The sequence below is a fragment of the Corvus cornix genome, chromosome 7 (genome assembly GCF_000738735.6).
Source record: "Corvus cornix cornix isolate S_Up_H32 chromosome 7, ASM73873v5, whole genome shotgun sequence".
In the NCBI taxonomy this organism is placed as follows: Eukaryota; Metazoa; Chordata; class Aves; order Passeriformes; family Corvidae; genus Corvus; species Corvus cornix.
The window spans coordinates 7,122,019-7,134,671 of record NC_046337.1 but is presented as its reverse complement, the minus strand read 5'-3'; the positions used below and the strand labels follow the sequence as shown (position 1 = coordinate 7,134,671).

Below are 12,653 nucleotides of genomic sequence, written 5' to 3'. Positions count from 1 at the left end.
TCCTGGGGTAGGATCTTCATGACAGTAACTGTGCACTTTGGTAGCCTTGACCTGGGGGAATCAACCCAGCAGGGCCTGAAATCTTTTGAGAACCATAAATAGAGTAAAACCCTTACACTTCTTAAAAGGGGTTCTGCTAGGAATGAAATTTCTGGGTAAAGGTTAATGTAGTAGTTTAAACTTAATATATCTCAAACATGCCTTACATTTATGTGATCACCTTCTTCTCTGTTGACACAGCCCTGGAGATTGTCTTAACTTGCAAGCAGTATTCAATTACTGCTGAAGCAATTAGCAGATCTGGAATTAATTTCTCCTTCAAACCACCAGTCCTGATTTCTGAGTAAGGAAATATCACTACAGATGCTGCCACATCTTATTTATATTTATATCTTTACAGAGGAGAAAAGGACAGAGTTTGTTCTGGAGCTGGAACTTTGCTGAAGATTTGCAGAGAGGAGTGCCTTGACAATCCAATGGACACACAGGAATAAATGTGAAGTAAGCAAATAAGCAGGTCAGCTGCAGGAGTTTCACAACTTTAAATACAATTTGCTGATTTGGTATCAAGTCTGCCTGCTCCCTCGAGAGCCTGCAGGCACCTGGCTTCTGTGAGATGGGAATTCTAAGGCTGCTCAGCACATAACAATCCAGTTACTGAAATGTACTTTGGAATGCTGACAAACTGTTTCGTAACAGTGTGTGACGATCTTTAGTTTTAATTTCAAACCCTCAAACACCTACTCTCTGAAACACTTAAATATTACAAGGATCTCACTGCTGTAAAGCAATGCAACTTCAGTTTTAACCTCCTGCATTCAGACTTCATCATGTCTAACGATGTCTGGACCAGAGGTCAGGCTCTGAGCCCAGACATTCCATCTCCCTTTGTCAGGTGTTAGGGCAATTAAGTGCCCTCTTCTTCTTCCCACATATAATAATGTCATTGCTGCGATCTACCCCTTCCTGCTAAACTGCGCAACTGTTTCCATCACAGTCTGTACAGCCACACCCTGTCTTGTACATCAGGGGCAGAGCTGTCAGGTTATTAAAAGGGCTCATACCAATGCAGTCATAACAAAGTAATTATTATTTAAATTGACCTTCTGAGAATTCAGATCTGTGCTGTAGAATTTTAGAAAAACTTTTAGGTGTAAAATTAAACAATGTGGATGGCCCATGAATAATAAATGTAACTAATCTAGCCAGAGAAACACAAAGAGAAAATAGATGCTTCAGGAGACCTCCCTCCTTGGTTCTGGGGTTGATAAAGTAGAATTTTTATGATGGAAATAAAATGGCAATGAAAATATAGTTTAAGATCAGGGATATTGTAAATCTTATGATTAGAAATATTATCTTATACTTTCCCAACTATGAAAATTTTATTACTTATTTAATCAAATAAATCAACTCAATAAATTTTGCTACTTGCCACTTTTTCATCCCTTTCACTGAAAAATCCTGCATGGTTTATAAAAAATCCCTGTGACAACAATGTTCTGGGTGAAAAGTGAAAGCAGGACTTCTCCTGTGGGAACAATTCATCTAGCAAACATCTTGAACTTGTGTAAACAGAGCTATATAATATAAAAAAAAAAAATTAAAAGGGATATTTATAAGAAGGCAACCCCTGGTCCCTGTCTTATCCCTTCAGCATCCTCCTGTATATCACCTACACAGATTTCTCTCTTCACTTCTAATTAGTTTTCCTCTACTCAGTTTTAAATCTCTGACTATTATCCCCAACTATTTGTCCTACTTGCAGATGAAGTACAAGGTGGGTCACTAAAATGGAGTTCCTGGTTTTGTTTTGAAATCCTTCTTGCTATGACAGGCAGAATTTAACATCTTTTTAGCGACCACATTAACAGAGGAAAATTATGGCTGCTTGGGCAGAAGCTACTCTTTTGTGCTAACATTTAACTATAACTATTGCTCTTTCTCAGATGGTGCTGACATGAAACAATTTTCCAAGGCTTCATCATTTTAAAAAAAGCTGTTTCAGAGAGATTTCTTGAATATTATAAAAGAATAAAAATAATAATAAAAAAGATGATTTATTTATTCTAGGACTGCCTCTGTAAATCACACACTTCAGCTCCAAAGAACGTCCCCAGAAAGAGAGGGTAGCTCCTAAACTGTCTATAGTATCAGAGGTGAAGAAAAAAAAGCCTGAATTATCTCTTTATCTCCTAACATTTTGCATCAGAGACTGCATTACTTATCTTTTCACGACAGGAGTGACACAGCATCTGTGTCACTCCCTGCAAGCAGTGACCACACCAAAATTCCTGGTGGCAAAGAACTTACAAAGAACTTACAAACACAATCACAATATCTCAACACACATTGCTTTAAAAACACTACTAGGCCCTCCAACTTCATAAGCACTTACACTTTTTTTAAATGCATGAAATGTAATACTTTTAACACCATTTCAACAGTGCAGGATTCCTGAGGCAGTCATGAAAACTGTACTACATTAATTTATTTTTTTTTTAATTGGTAGCAAAATGAGTTTTTCTTTTGAACTGTGTAAGAAGCATGAGCAAAACCAACACAGTGCAATTGGTACGGTGTGCAGGCCATTACTCTGCAGTCAAATTCAAACCACTTGTATCAATCCAGTCACTGAAAAAAAAGGTGAATTATCTGCTAAGACATATGAATCATGTATTATTTCCTTGCAATCATACATACAAAAAACCTAGGGCAATGGTGAAATCTACACTTACCTTTAAATTTTGTTTTTAAAAAAGAAATCTATATTTCTGTTGAAATTTGAAAAGTGAAAATGTTTATAGTTTAAAAATAAGCTTACTTTGTAATAAAAAGAGTCTTCTAATGTCAAATATGGTATATCCAAATATTCCAAATAACCAAATCACAGAGGCTGACATGCAGAAAAAGTAGCTAACACTACTGATTTTTAGCTTGTGCCCTCTCCCCCAGCATTCTTCAAAATCTGTAGTTTTACTGAGTGTGGCTACTCCTAGGATGAGATCAGCATTAAATAAAACTGGACTGTATTGTATCAGAGAGTACAGGAAAGGTGAAAACACCCTGTGCCCCCTGCCCCCAGTTAGCAGAGTTTGCCCACTCCTTTGATTGGGGTCATGATCTAGCAGGAATGTCCTTAAGCACATATTTATAACTTTTCGGTAGAGTGACACATTTAAACAAATATTTACCTACTGCTCTAAATCTGGGCTGTGTGCACTTCCAAGAAGACATAATGCAAACTGTTCTTTAACTTTATGCAGGCACACAACAGTATTTGCTCAAATTCAGTCCTAAGAAAACATCCTCCTTCAGATGTTACATCTCAGGTTGCAAGATCACAGACTACATGCCATCTCTTTGAGTCTGGAGTATAATTAGAGGATAATTAAATTTCTGGAAACACACAGATTTACTGTTTTGTTTGTTTTGGATTTTTTTGTAAAAAAGGATATATGAAGTGTTTTAACAGAAGTTCTTCACTTTCCAATGTACACTGCAACTTGTTCTCTGCTTTTTTTCACCTAGGGGGTTAAAACCTATTGATAGCAAGACAAGGGACATAATAGCAAATTTTGCTCCAGGGAGACCTGGACTTTCTGAATGAACTTAATTCCCTTTTGTCCTCAGCTAATAATGACAAATCAAGTGAAAAGGGGGAAAAAAAAATCTATGCACATTAAGTCCTGCCAAACTGTGCAAGAACAATGATGCAAAATAGTTTGAATCCCTCAGGAAAATCTGTTAGATCATTTGTTTCTTTCTTCCACCTGGCGCAGGTTCATCTCTTTCAACTTTTTTCAGAGCTGCTGCACAATCCAGTTTCAAGGAACTCAACTCAAAGCGTTGATCCCCCTTTTCAGATGCTAACACTTCTGTAGCATTCCCAGAATAACCCAGTATTATTGTTGCCACACAAGGAATTGGGAATAGGAGATGCATCTGTAATAATGAACGTGCAGCGTGTGACATCTGTGCAATCTAACACCAAGCTAACATCACCTGGAGTCAGACACTTTGGAAACAGGAAAAAGAAAGAAAAAACCACCCCAAACCAGGAAGAAGGAGCAGTTGATGTGACTGTCAAAAGCAGAACTGAGCAATAAAGATCCATGCTGTGGTGGATGCTTCAAAACTGTGAATGGATAAAGATAAATCAGTTCTCTGTACAGGGGTCTATGAAGGATGAACTGGGAAAGAAAGCAGGGAACAAGGGACAAGAAAGCAGAACAGAGGAGGTCCTGACCTAGCAACACCCAAATCAACACAAAATTAAGAGACAGAACAAGAACCTGAGGAAAACTGAAGAACCCAGCTCCTTGTGATGGTGACCAGGCACCACCCTGCCCGTGCTTTAGAGCTCCTCAGTAAGTACAGCCATTTGCCCTCACCGTGGGGATTCCCTTGTTCCCTTTAACATCATCTGTGAGCAGACCACGTTTCTGCAGAAAAACCAGCCCACCCTAATGAGAGTTAGCAGCCCTCAGCTGTTGGACAACAGTGCAAGGGCCAAACTTTCCTCTGAGATACAGATACAGAGCAGTGAGGATTTAAGATCCATATTTAATATCACTTATGTAGCTGCTGTGTCCGGCAAAGTTCTAATTAGTCTTCATTTGCTGTTCTTCCAGCTCATGGTCAGATTTGTTGGAATGTCTGCAAAGCAATTCTACTTCTACAAAAGGGTGACAAAGCGATGGGTTCATCCACAATAGCAGACGTTGCCAAATGAAGAAGGGTACTGAAACATCTCTTAGTATTCCAGAATGGCAAATGAGTGAGGCATGGGTCAATTGGTTTCTCAGCTATATCCTCCCACAAAACATTGGCAAAAAAAAATTGCTCTGAGCTTGTGAAGATGTACTTAAACCCTTGCAAGTAGGCTGAAACCAGGACAGTATCACATATGGCAAAAGTTAAATAAATGGGCTGTCTTCTCACAGGAAATTACACTGTTCACCATCAAGCAGGATGTTAAGGAATACGAGCTTCTCCCCTGCAGAGGGATAATGAACCCCTATCATTCCATTTATCACAGCGAAGAATCACCTTAAAAAGTAAGTTACTCTGCAGGTGTACTCCTCTCTCCAGATTTGCATGCAATATCAGAGCTCATTGGCACACATTTTCAGTTTCAATGAGATCAGAGTACAGATATTCTTCTAATATATTAAATCTATCAACTGTCATTTCCCACTTACTGACATAACCCTACAAAGAAGAGAAGTATTTTATAATTTTAAGAAATATAAAACTCAGCTTGCTTCCTGCAAAGGCCATTTCCTACCTGAAGGAGGAGGTCGGAAGCTGGTTTGACTTTCTGCTGGAAAAGCACGCTTAAAGTTCGATTCTGTTGTTCCAGATCAAAAACTCTCATTTTCAGCTTTATACATTCCTCCCTCAGACCCTGCAGCACAAGGGAAAATAGTAAGATTAGAAAGCAGATAAGAGAAGCACTTAAAAAGCTCTAAGTAATGTCAGATACTAAGAAGAAATAAATACACAACTTTTAAAGTAGTATAAATTGGAAGAGTGTGCTACTTAATTTTCTCTGGTTGTTTGATCACCCACTATAACAATAAAGAAAACCTCGTAATGACAAACAGTCGCTACCTGGCACCTCCTTTCAGAGTTTTCTGTTAGTATAAAAATGATTTTTCTAGTGATGTGTTCCATTTTGCAGCTGACACAAAGCAGAATGCAGCAATTCATGTATGGCTATTGTAATAAGCATAAGCTAAGTAAAAAGCCAGAGCTGTACCAAACCAGGCAGAAGTTCAAAGTGGCACTGTTCCTTCAAGGTACTCTTCTGAAGTCTGATCCCCTCCTTGCTTTTTCTGAACAACCAAGTCAGCATTGCTGTGCCTGATGTGGATGGGCTGTGTCTTCCCAGACACCCCTGGGTGGGCCCAGGTGGGCAAGAAGGCCAGTGGCATCCTGGCTGTATGAAAATAGTGTGGTCAGCAGGACCAGGGCACTGATTGTCCCTCTGTACTGGGCACTGGTGAGGCCACACCTTGAGTCCTTTGTTCAGTTCTGGGCCTGTCACTAAAGAAAGACATTGAGGGGCTGGAGCAAGTCCAGAGAAGGGAACAGAGCTGGGAAAAGGTCTGGAGCACAAATCTGATGAGGAGCAGCTGAGGGAGCTGAGAATGTTTAGCCTGGAAAAAAAAAGAGGCTCTTTTTACTCTACAACTCCCTGAAAGGAGGTTCTAGCCAGATAGGGCTTGGTCTCTTCTCCCAAGCAGCAACTGATAAGACAGAGGAAATGGCCTCTGGAATGGCCTCCAGAAGAGGTTGAGGTTGTATATTAGGAAAAATTTCTTATGGAAAGGGTTGTCAAGCATTGGAACAGGTGGTGGAGTCATCATCCCTGGAGGGATTTAAAAGCTGTGTAGATGTGGTACCTGGGGTCATGGTTTGGTGGGCTTGGCAGCACTGGGTTAATGGCTGGACTCAATGATCTTAAAGGACCTTTCTAAGCAATTCTGTGATTCTATGAAAAAACCTTAAAATTGGGCATTAGAAGCAGAGGTGGAGTGTAAAACCATCAAAGCTACTAATGGCTTTCAGATACAGATCTGTCTATCTATCTAATCTCTGTCTATCTATCTTCAGTGTAAAACCTGCCTTTCCTGATCACTTGAAGGAATACAGGATTCTAGCAGAGAGAGGATTTTGGAGACAGTGCAGAATATGACACTCAGCTTTTCAGCATATTTTGTGCAGCGGTCCATTTTGAGGTAGGAGAGCCTCAAAAACCAGGAAAAGCAGTCTCCTAGTAAAGCTTACAAATAAAAATCATAAGCTGCATCCATATCTAGGTTGCTTTGTTTGTTTGTTTTTTTAATTTATGTCTCCAAAATACTTACCCTTATTTAAATTTAGGACATTTGCTGCCCTGTGGTATTGCCTCGCTCATATTACTTTCCACCATAGGAAGGTGGAGAAACAGTCCTCAGCACCCCCATATGTTGTCCTGTCAATACCATTTACAACATGATGACCTGGCTTTATGAGGAAACAACTCAGAGGGGGAAATTGTAGTCAGATGTAGCTTAAATTCTTGCCTGCAGTTGCTCTAGTCTCTGCTCTAACCAGCAATGAGGTTAGAAGAGGTGAGCACACAATAAAATATGTTCATCTTGAGACTCCCAGAAAAATGCAAACATCTTTTTATGCATATGTATCAGATTTTATGAATACTGGATGAATGTGGTTATTTTCTCCTGATGGTTTTATAACATTTGTTTTAGGTGGCTGTCAAGTGGTTGTTCAATTGAAATTGCTAGAACCTTCCACACGACCCTCCAAAAATCTTGAGGTTGATGATTTCCAAAGCCCTGAAGCTTTGTTTCCTGTCAATGAGACCTCTTACCCCTGGTCTTGCACAAGGCAATCTCTATTAGGAATAGAGATTGTAAGCATCAAGACCCATCATTATCTGCCTTTCACAAATCAGAGAATTTAAAACTGAGCCTTGGCTGTTACAACAGTGCTTAACATTTCAACACTACTAAGGGCACTGAACAGGAAAAATGATTCACAGAAACTAACAGTGTAGAAGAAAATTAAATCTTAGCAAGGCCTCTGCTCAAAACCTTCCTATCTTACAGTTTTAAAACCATAAGATTTATGTTTCAAGCCTTAGAATTTCTGTAAAAAAGTGAAATATAAGATAGTAGATTACCCAGCCAGATGCTGTAAACCCTGCCAATGGTAATGCCACCCATAGCCCAGAGGAGAAATGAGGCACATAAAGGTAGCAGTATTCTGGTAAAATAAAGTCTGAGTTTAGAAACTTGAAGTCCTAAAATTACCAATTAATACAACTAGCAAATGTCTCAAGTATATAATTCCTCTCCTGTGGGCAAAACAACCAGCTATTAAGGTAGCAATCTCCCAAATATTTAAAGTACTCCTGGGGATTCACTATAGTAATATCTGAGCATCTCTCTAGTCTTGCTTTATCTCTTCAGTGTGAACTAGACTAACTCTTCTCCAAAATGGGATCCAATGGCCTCAGCAGAAGTTCCAGAAGAACACTGCTCTCCCTCTGAACATGCTTCTTTCTGCTTTAATTAACACTTAATTCACTTCTTTTTTATTTCACTGATGAAAATGGAGAAGAAATAACTTTCATATAGAACCCAGAGTAAAAAGAGTAATCTCCTGAACACACTCCTATGGAGGAGATTATTGTGCAAAAAGTAGATATACAAGTCACAAAATAATTTAATTAAATGGTTTAACTCAAATTTAAAACTGTGGATCCAGGTCCTACATGGAAAAAAAAAAATTAAAATCCTGTTCTCAGTAGTCCAATCAGCTCATGTTATATGAGAAGTCTTTGGGTGGACGGAGAAAGAATGCATGTTTTCAGTATCATAGCATACAGGTTTGCCTCAATTAATTCTGTTGGATTTCTGACTTCTTAAATTTCCTAGAGGCAAAATTTTCTCTTAATAAGTGGTAGAAAATCCATAGAATTTTGCTACATAAAATTGTGAAATTATTTTGTATGGCTAATTCAGCACAAATTCAATTTAACTTCGTTTCTCCATGGTCACATAAAAAAAATCCTCTCATGTTAGAGAAATTCTATAAGTATTGTAACAAATTACATACTTGAAAAGTGAACGTTTAAGACTGTAATTCCATTTCAAGGATTCAATGACATTGATAAATCACTTAAGCTTCGCTCACTCAATTTGTGTCACCAGAATCTCTCAGTGGGATCACAGTCTTTCCACATCCCAGTGAGTACACAGCGCTTTACTCATTACATTACAGCATGTACTTAATTTAAGCAAAAATTAGTCCTTAAAGGATGATTTCAAATTCTCTGCAAAGCCTATGCAGTGTGTGCTACTGTACAAAATCACTCTTCTCCCTTTTGTGAAAGCTCTCAGCTTTTCTTCATGTCTTGCTCTGCTCCAGAGGTGTGTTATCTCTCTGTGGCATGACTGACTCGGTCTTACTGCTCAGCTGCATGATGGTAGATTTATCTGTTTACCAGCTACTATTTGGGCTCTGATATCTACCCTTTTGGGAATGGTGTGAGGAGTGCAATTTCCTCTTTATTGTATGCTATTGTGTTCCTGTCTTTTCTTATAAAAGGACTTGTATGAACGGTGTCAGGAGCACTATAACAGTTAATATTCATTAGCATTTAGAAAAGTACCCTCTTTCCTCTTTCTATGGATATTAAATTAGCTGTTATTACTCAGTAATAGGTAAGCAGCTGTTAAATCCCATCAACCCTAAGTAAATCACTTTATTAAATGTATTCGGATCTGGTTTTATGGTATCCTTAGGAACTCCTTGGTTCCTATGGGTTTGGAAGGATTAATTACTGAGGAAGTATGTAGTCATCAAAATGTCTGACACCTTTGCAAAGGAAGTCAGGAAGCTTCTCTCTCCATTTGGGAAACAATCAAAATATTCCCAAACTAGAGATTAATATATTGAGATTAACCCTCTGGTGAATATTTCACCATGTATGGTTTTATAATACAAAATGTGTATGAGGTTTTTGTGTATATTAACATGAGAAAATAACTCCATTTCCATTTAGAATGTACTGAAACATAGATTTGGGATTTTTTTAGAAAATACTTTAAGTTATATTTCTAGCAGGTGTCACAGCAATAGCTCTGCAGTCCTCTGATGATGCACAGACTCTACTCCTATGTGTAAACAGAGAAACACAGCAGAGACAGCAGCAGGGCAAACTTCCCTGGATGTCATGGCTTGCACAAATCACCTCTGAGCTGCAACACTTCCAGCTGCTGGAAGGCAGCATCCCTCTTCCAGAGTACAAGCCTTTGTTGTGGATCTAAAAATCATGGGATGAGCAATGATACATTCAACCCTGTGTGTCCCCTCTGTCCCCACTCTTCCCTTTGCAAGGAGGATTCTGAATGATGTCCTGCTGGGAGGAGTGATGTCCATAAGGGAGGCTTTGGAGCTGGTCCTCAAAATCTGTTTGCATTTAGAAAGCTTTTGGATGCATGGCAGAGGTTTTTGATTATTTTAACTTGGTGTTTCTTGCTGCATTTTAAGAATGTTATTACTTGTCCTGTCATTAAGTGTAGACAAAACAGTTTATTTTCTTCTTTGCACTATCTGCTTTAAAAGACAGCATTTATGTCTCTTTCCGAATCATCTTTTTAAAACTAAATGATCCAAAGCATTTTAATAATGCCACATCCATCAAGTGGTCTAGACCTCACAAAGGATCATTCCATGAATATTGAAGTGCTCAGAGCTTATTGTTATAGATCTTGATATTTTGTTTGTCTTTCCTTCTTTCTCCCCCTGACAAAATGAAATCATGGAATCACGTTTAACTCAAAGACCATGTCAGAAAACCAGAAGTTCAGACGTGACCTGATGCAGAACAGATCTTTGTAGAAGCCAAAGTGAATCTTTTCACTGTACCAGGTTTGCAATTACCCTACAAGAATTTTTCCTGTGCAGTACTTCCCCTGCTTACTGAATATGTGAACATAGTTTAAAAAATGTATACTATTTAAGAATATATATATCTAAATCTATTTCTATATATATATATACATCTCAAATAAACAGTGAACATCTACAAGCTTTAAGCTACACCAAAATACCCAAATCACAACTTACCTTTTGAGTAAGTAGAGCCTGAACAACCTGGTTAGCTACCTGAAAGATAAAAAGTAAAAAAATTTAAGTATGTTATCATGTGTGTAAATGCATAACAATACCTTCTTCTGTGGCCTGTCCTGGTTTCAGCTGGAGCAGGGTTAATTTCCTCTCAGTGGCTGTTACAGAGCTGTGTTTTGGTTTCTGAATGAGAATGGTGTTGATAACACACTGATGTTTTGGTTTTTTGCTAAGTTGTGTTTATCCTAAGTCAAGGACCGTTTTTTGTCTCGTCTCATGCTCTGCCAGTGAGGATGTTTACAAAAGAAACTGGGAGGGAACATTGCTGAGACAGGTGACTCTGGCCAAAGGGAAATTCCAAACCACAAAACGTCATACCCAGGATATAAACTGGGGCAGTTACCAGGAAGGAAACTGTTTTTATCTTAACATACAAGTTTTATCCTGATTCTCCTCCCCATTCCATCGAGGTTGAGCAAGCAGCTGCGTAGTGTTTCATCTCCATCTGGGCTTAAAACCATGACAGTCCATTTTTGGCACCCAATGTGAGGCCCAAAGGGTTAAGGACATATCCAACCAGAGTGTGTTGAAAGATTGTTATGAACATTCACTGTGTTGGTTTCACAGTTGCCAGTGGCTTTCCACTCCACTTTCCATCTACAACCACTACCAATTCTAGCATTTTCATTATTTACTAGTATTTTAGTAAGATAATACTAGTAAGAATACATGAAATTCACATCAACTACTTCTGTTCTAGTCCTCATTATAAGCAAATGTGCATTGTATCAATTGCAGTGTGGCATGAGGGGCATTTGGTTAACTTCTGTCATCTCTTCTTTGCAGTACATTAAACTTTCACAGTTCTATATGCGGCTGGTGTGCATCAGCATGGACTGACTGCATCCACTAGAGTGGACTTTTACCAGCCAAGGATGGAGGCCTGAATGTTTTCATGAAGTTTAATTGTTTCTTGATTAAATATTGACAAAATGGTACATCTATCATGACAGGCAGAAACCATAAAGTGCCACAGAAAATTAAAGTACCTACTGTCATTGAAATGTGGTTGGAAGGCATTCACCCCACATAGCATAATTGACTTGAATGAGATTACACACCATTGATTAGCAAACTATATATTCAACACGGAATATTTGAAGTTATCTATTGTATACATCCTTTCTAATTTATATTTACCAGCAAGGATAGGGGCAGTGAGGTGGAAGAAGGAGGGAGAGAAAGAGAGACTGAGGTAAGATTTTCTGTTGATGCTAACTTGAAGGTTCAACACCATATATGCACACGTTATCACACATTGTGCTGATTTATACTTCTGCTCCTGCATTTAGGCAGAGCAAGTAGAGATGTCTCTCTTTGAAAAAAGAGATTTTTTAATTTGTTTTTGGTTTACAGAAATTATATTAAAATTTATGCAGGTATCATTAAATAACCTGCATTGATTCTTGTTACTCTTGGCAAATTACATAAAACCCCCACCACCACTGATGAGAGCTCAGTTGGGAGAAAAGAGCTGCAGCAGCTAATTCACTTCTGCAAATAATTTGGTTCTGGCTAGATCCAAAAGTTACATTTGATTCATACTCATAAAGTTGCCTTGTATCAAGTCTTTTTTCCAAACTGGTTTCTCACTTCAGGCAGCCTGTGGAACAACACTCCAAAAGAACAGCTCTATACGTGATTTAACAGAAGACACAGACTAATATTAGAACAGTAATAACCAACAGAAGTAAGCATGCTATGGTTTTGAAAGCCCATGTGCCTTGCCCTGCAGGCTCTCAGGCTCTCCATCCAACACTGTTCCTTCTGCCAGGTACTTTAAGGTCTGTTTGCTCTACCTGAAAATTGAACAAACCATAGCGAATACATTATTTCTTTACTTTCTGACATGGAGTTACTTTACCAAGGAAGAACTAAAAGGTTCTTTGAAGTGTGCACTAGTCACTCACAACAGCATAGCCTACAAAATGACTCCTACAGCTTTA

The 12,653-nt window shown here is 38.6% G+C and overlaps 1 protein-coding gene across 10 annotated transcripts in view; it reads right to left on the bottom strand.

Annotated features, from left to right (window-relative positions):
* The window catches only part of NCKAP5 (NCK associated protein 5), a 379,062-nt gene that overhangs the window by 76,576 nt on the left and 289,833 nt on the right, over positions 1 to 12,653 (bottom strand). For all 10 annotated transcript variants that reach the window (XM_019290553.3, XM_019290551.3, XM_019290552.3 and 7 more), the window contains 2 exons: positions 10,648 to 10,686; positions 5,291 to 5,410 (listed from right to left, as the gene is read on the bottom strand). In XM_019290553.3, coding sequence (XP_019146098.2) covers positions 5,291 to 5,410; positions 10,648 to 10,686 — 159 coding nt within the window. The remainder of the gene's footprint in view (positions 1 to 5,290; positions 5,411 to 10,647; positions 10,687 to 12,653) is intronic.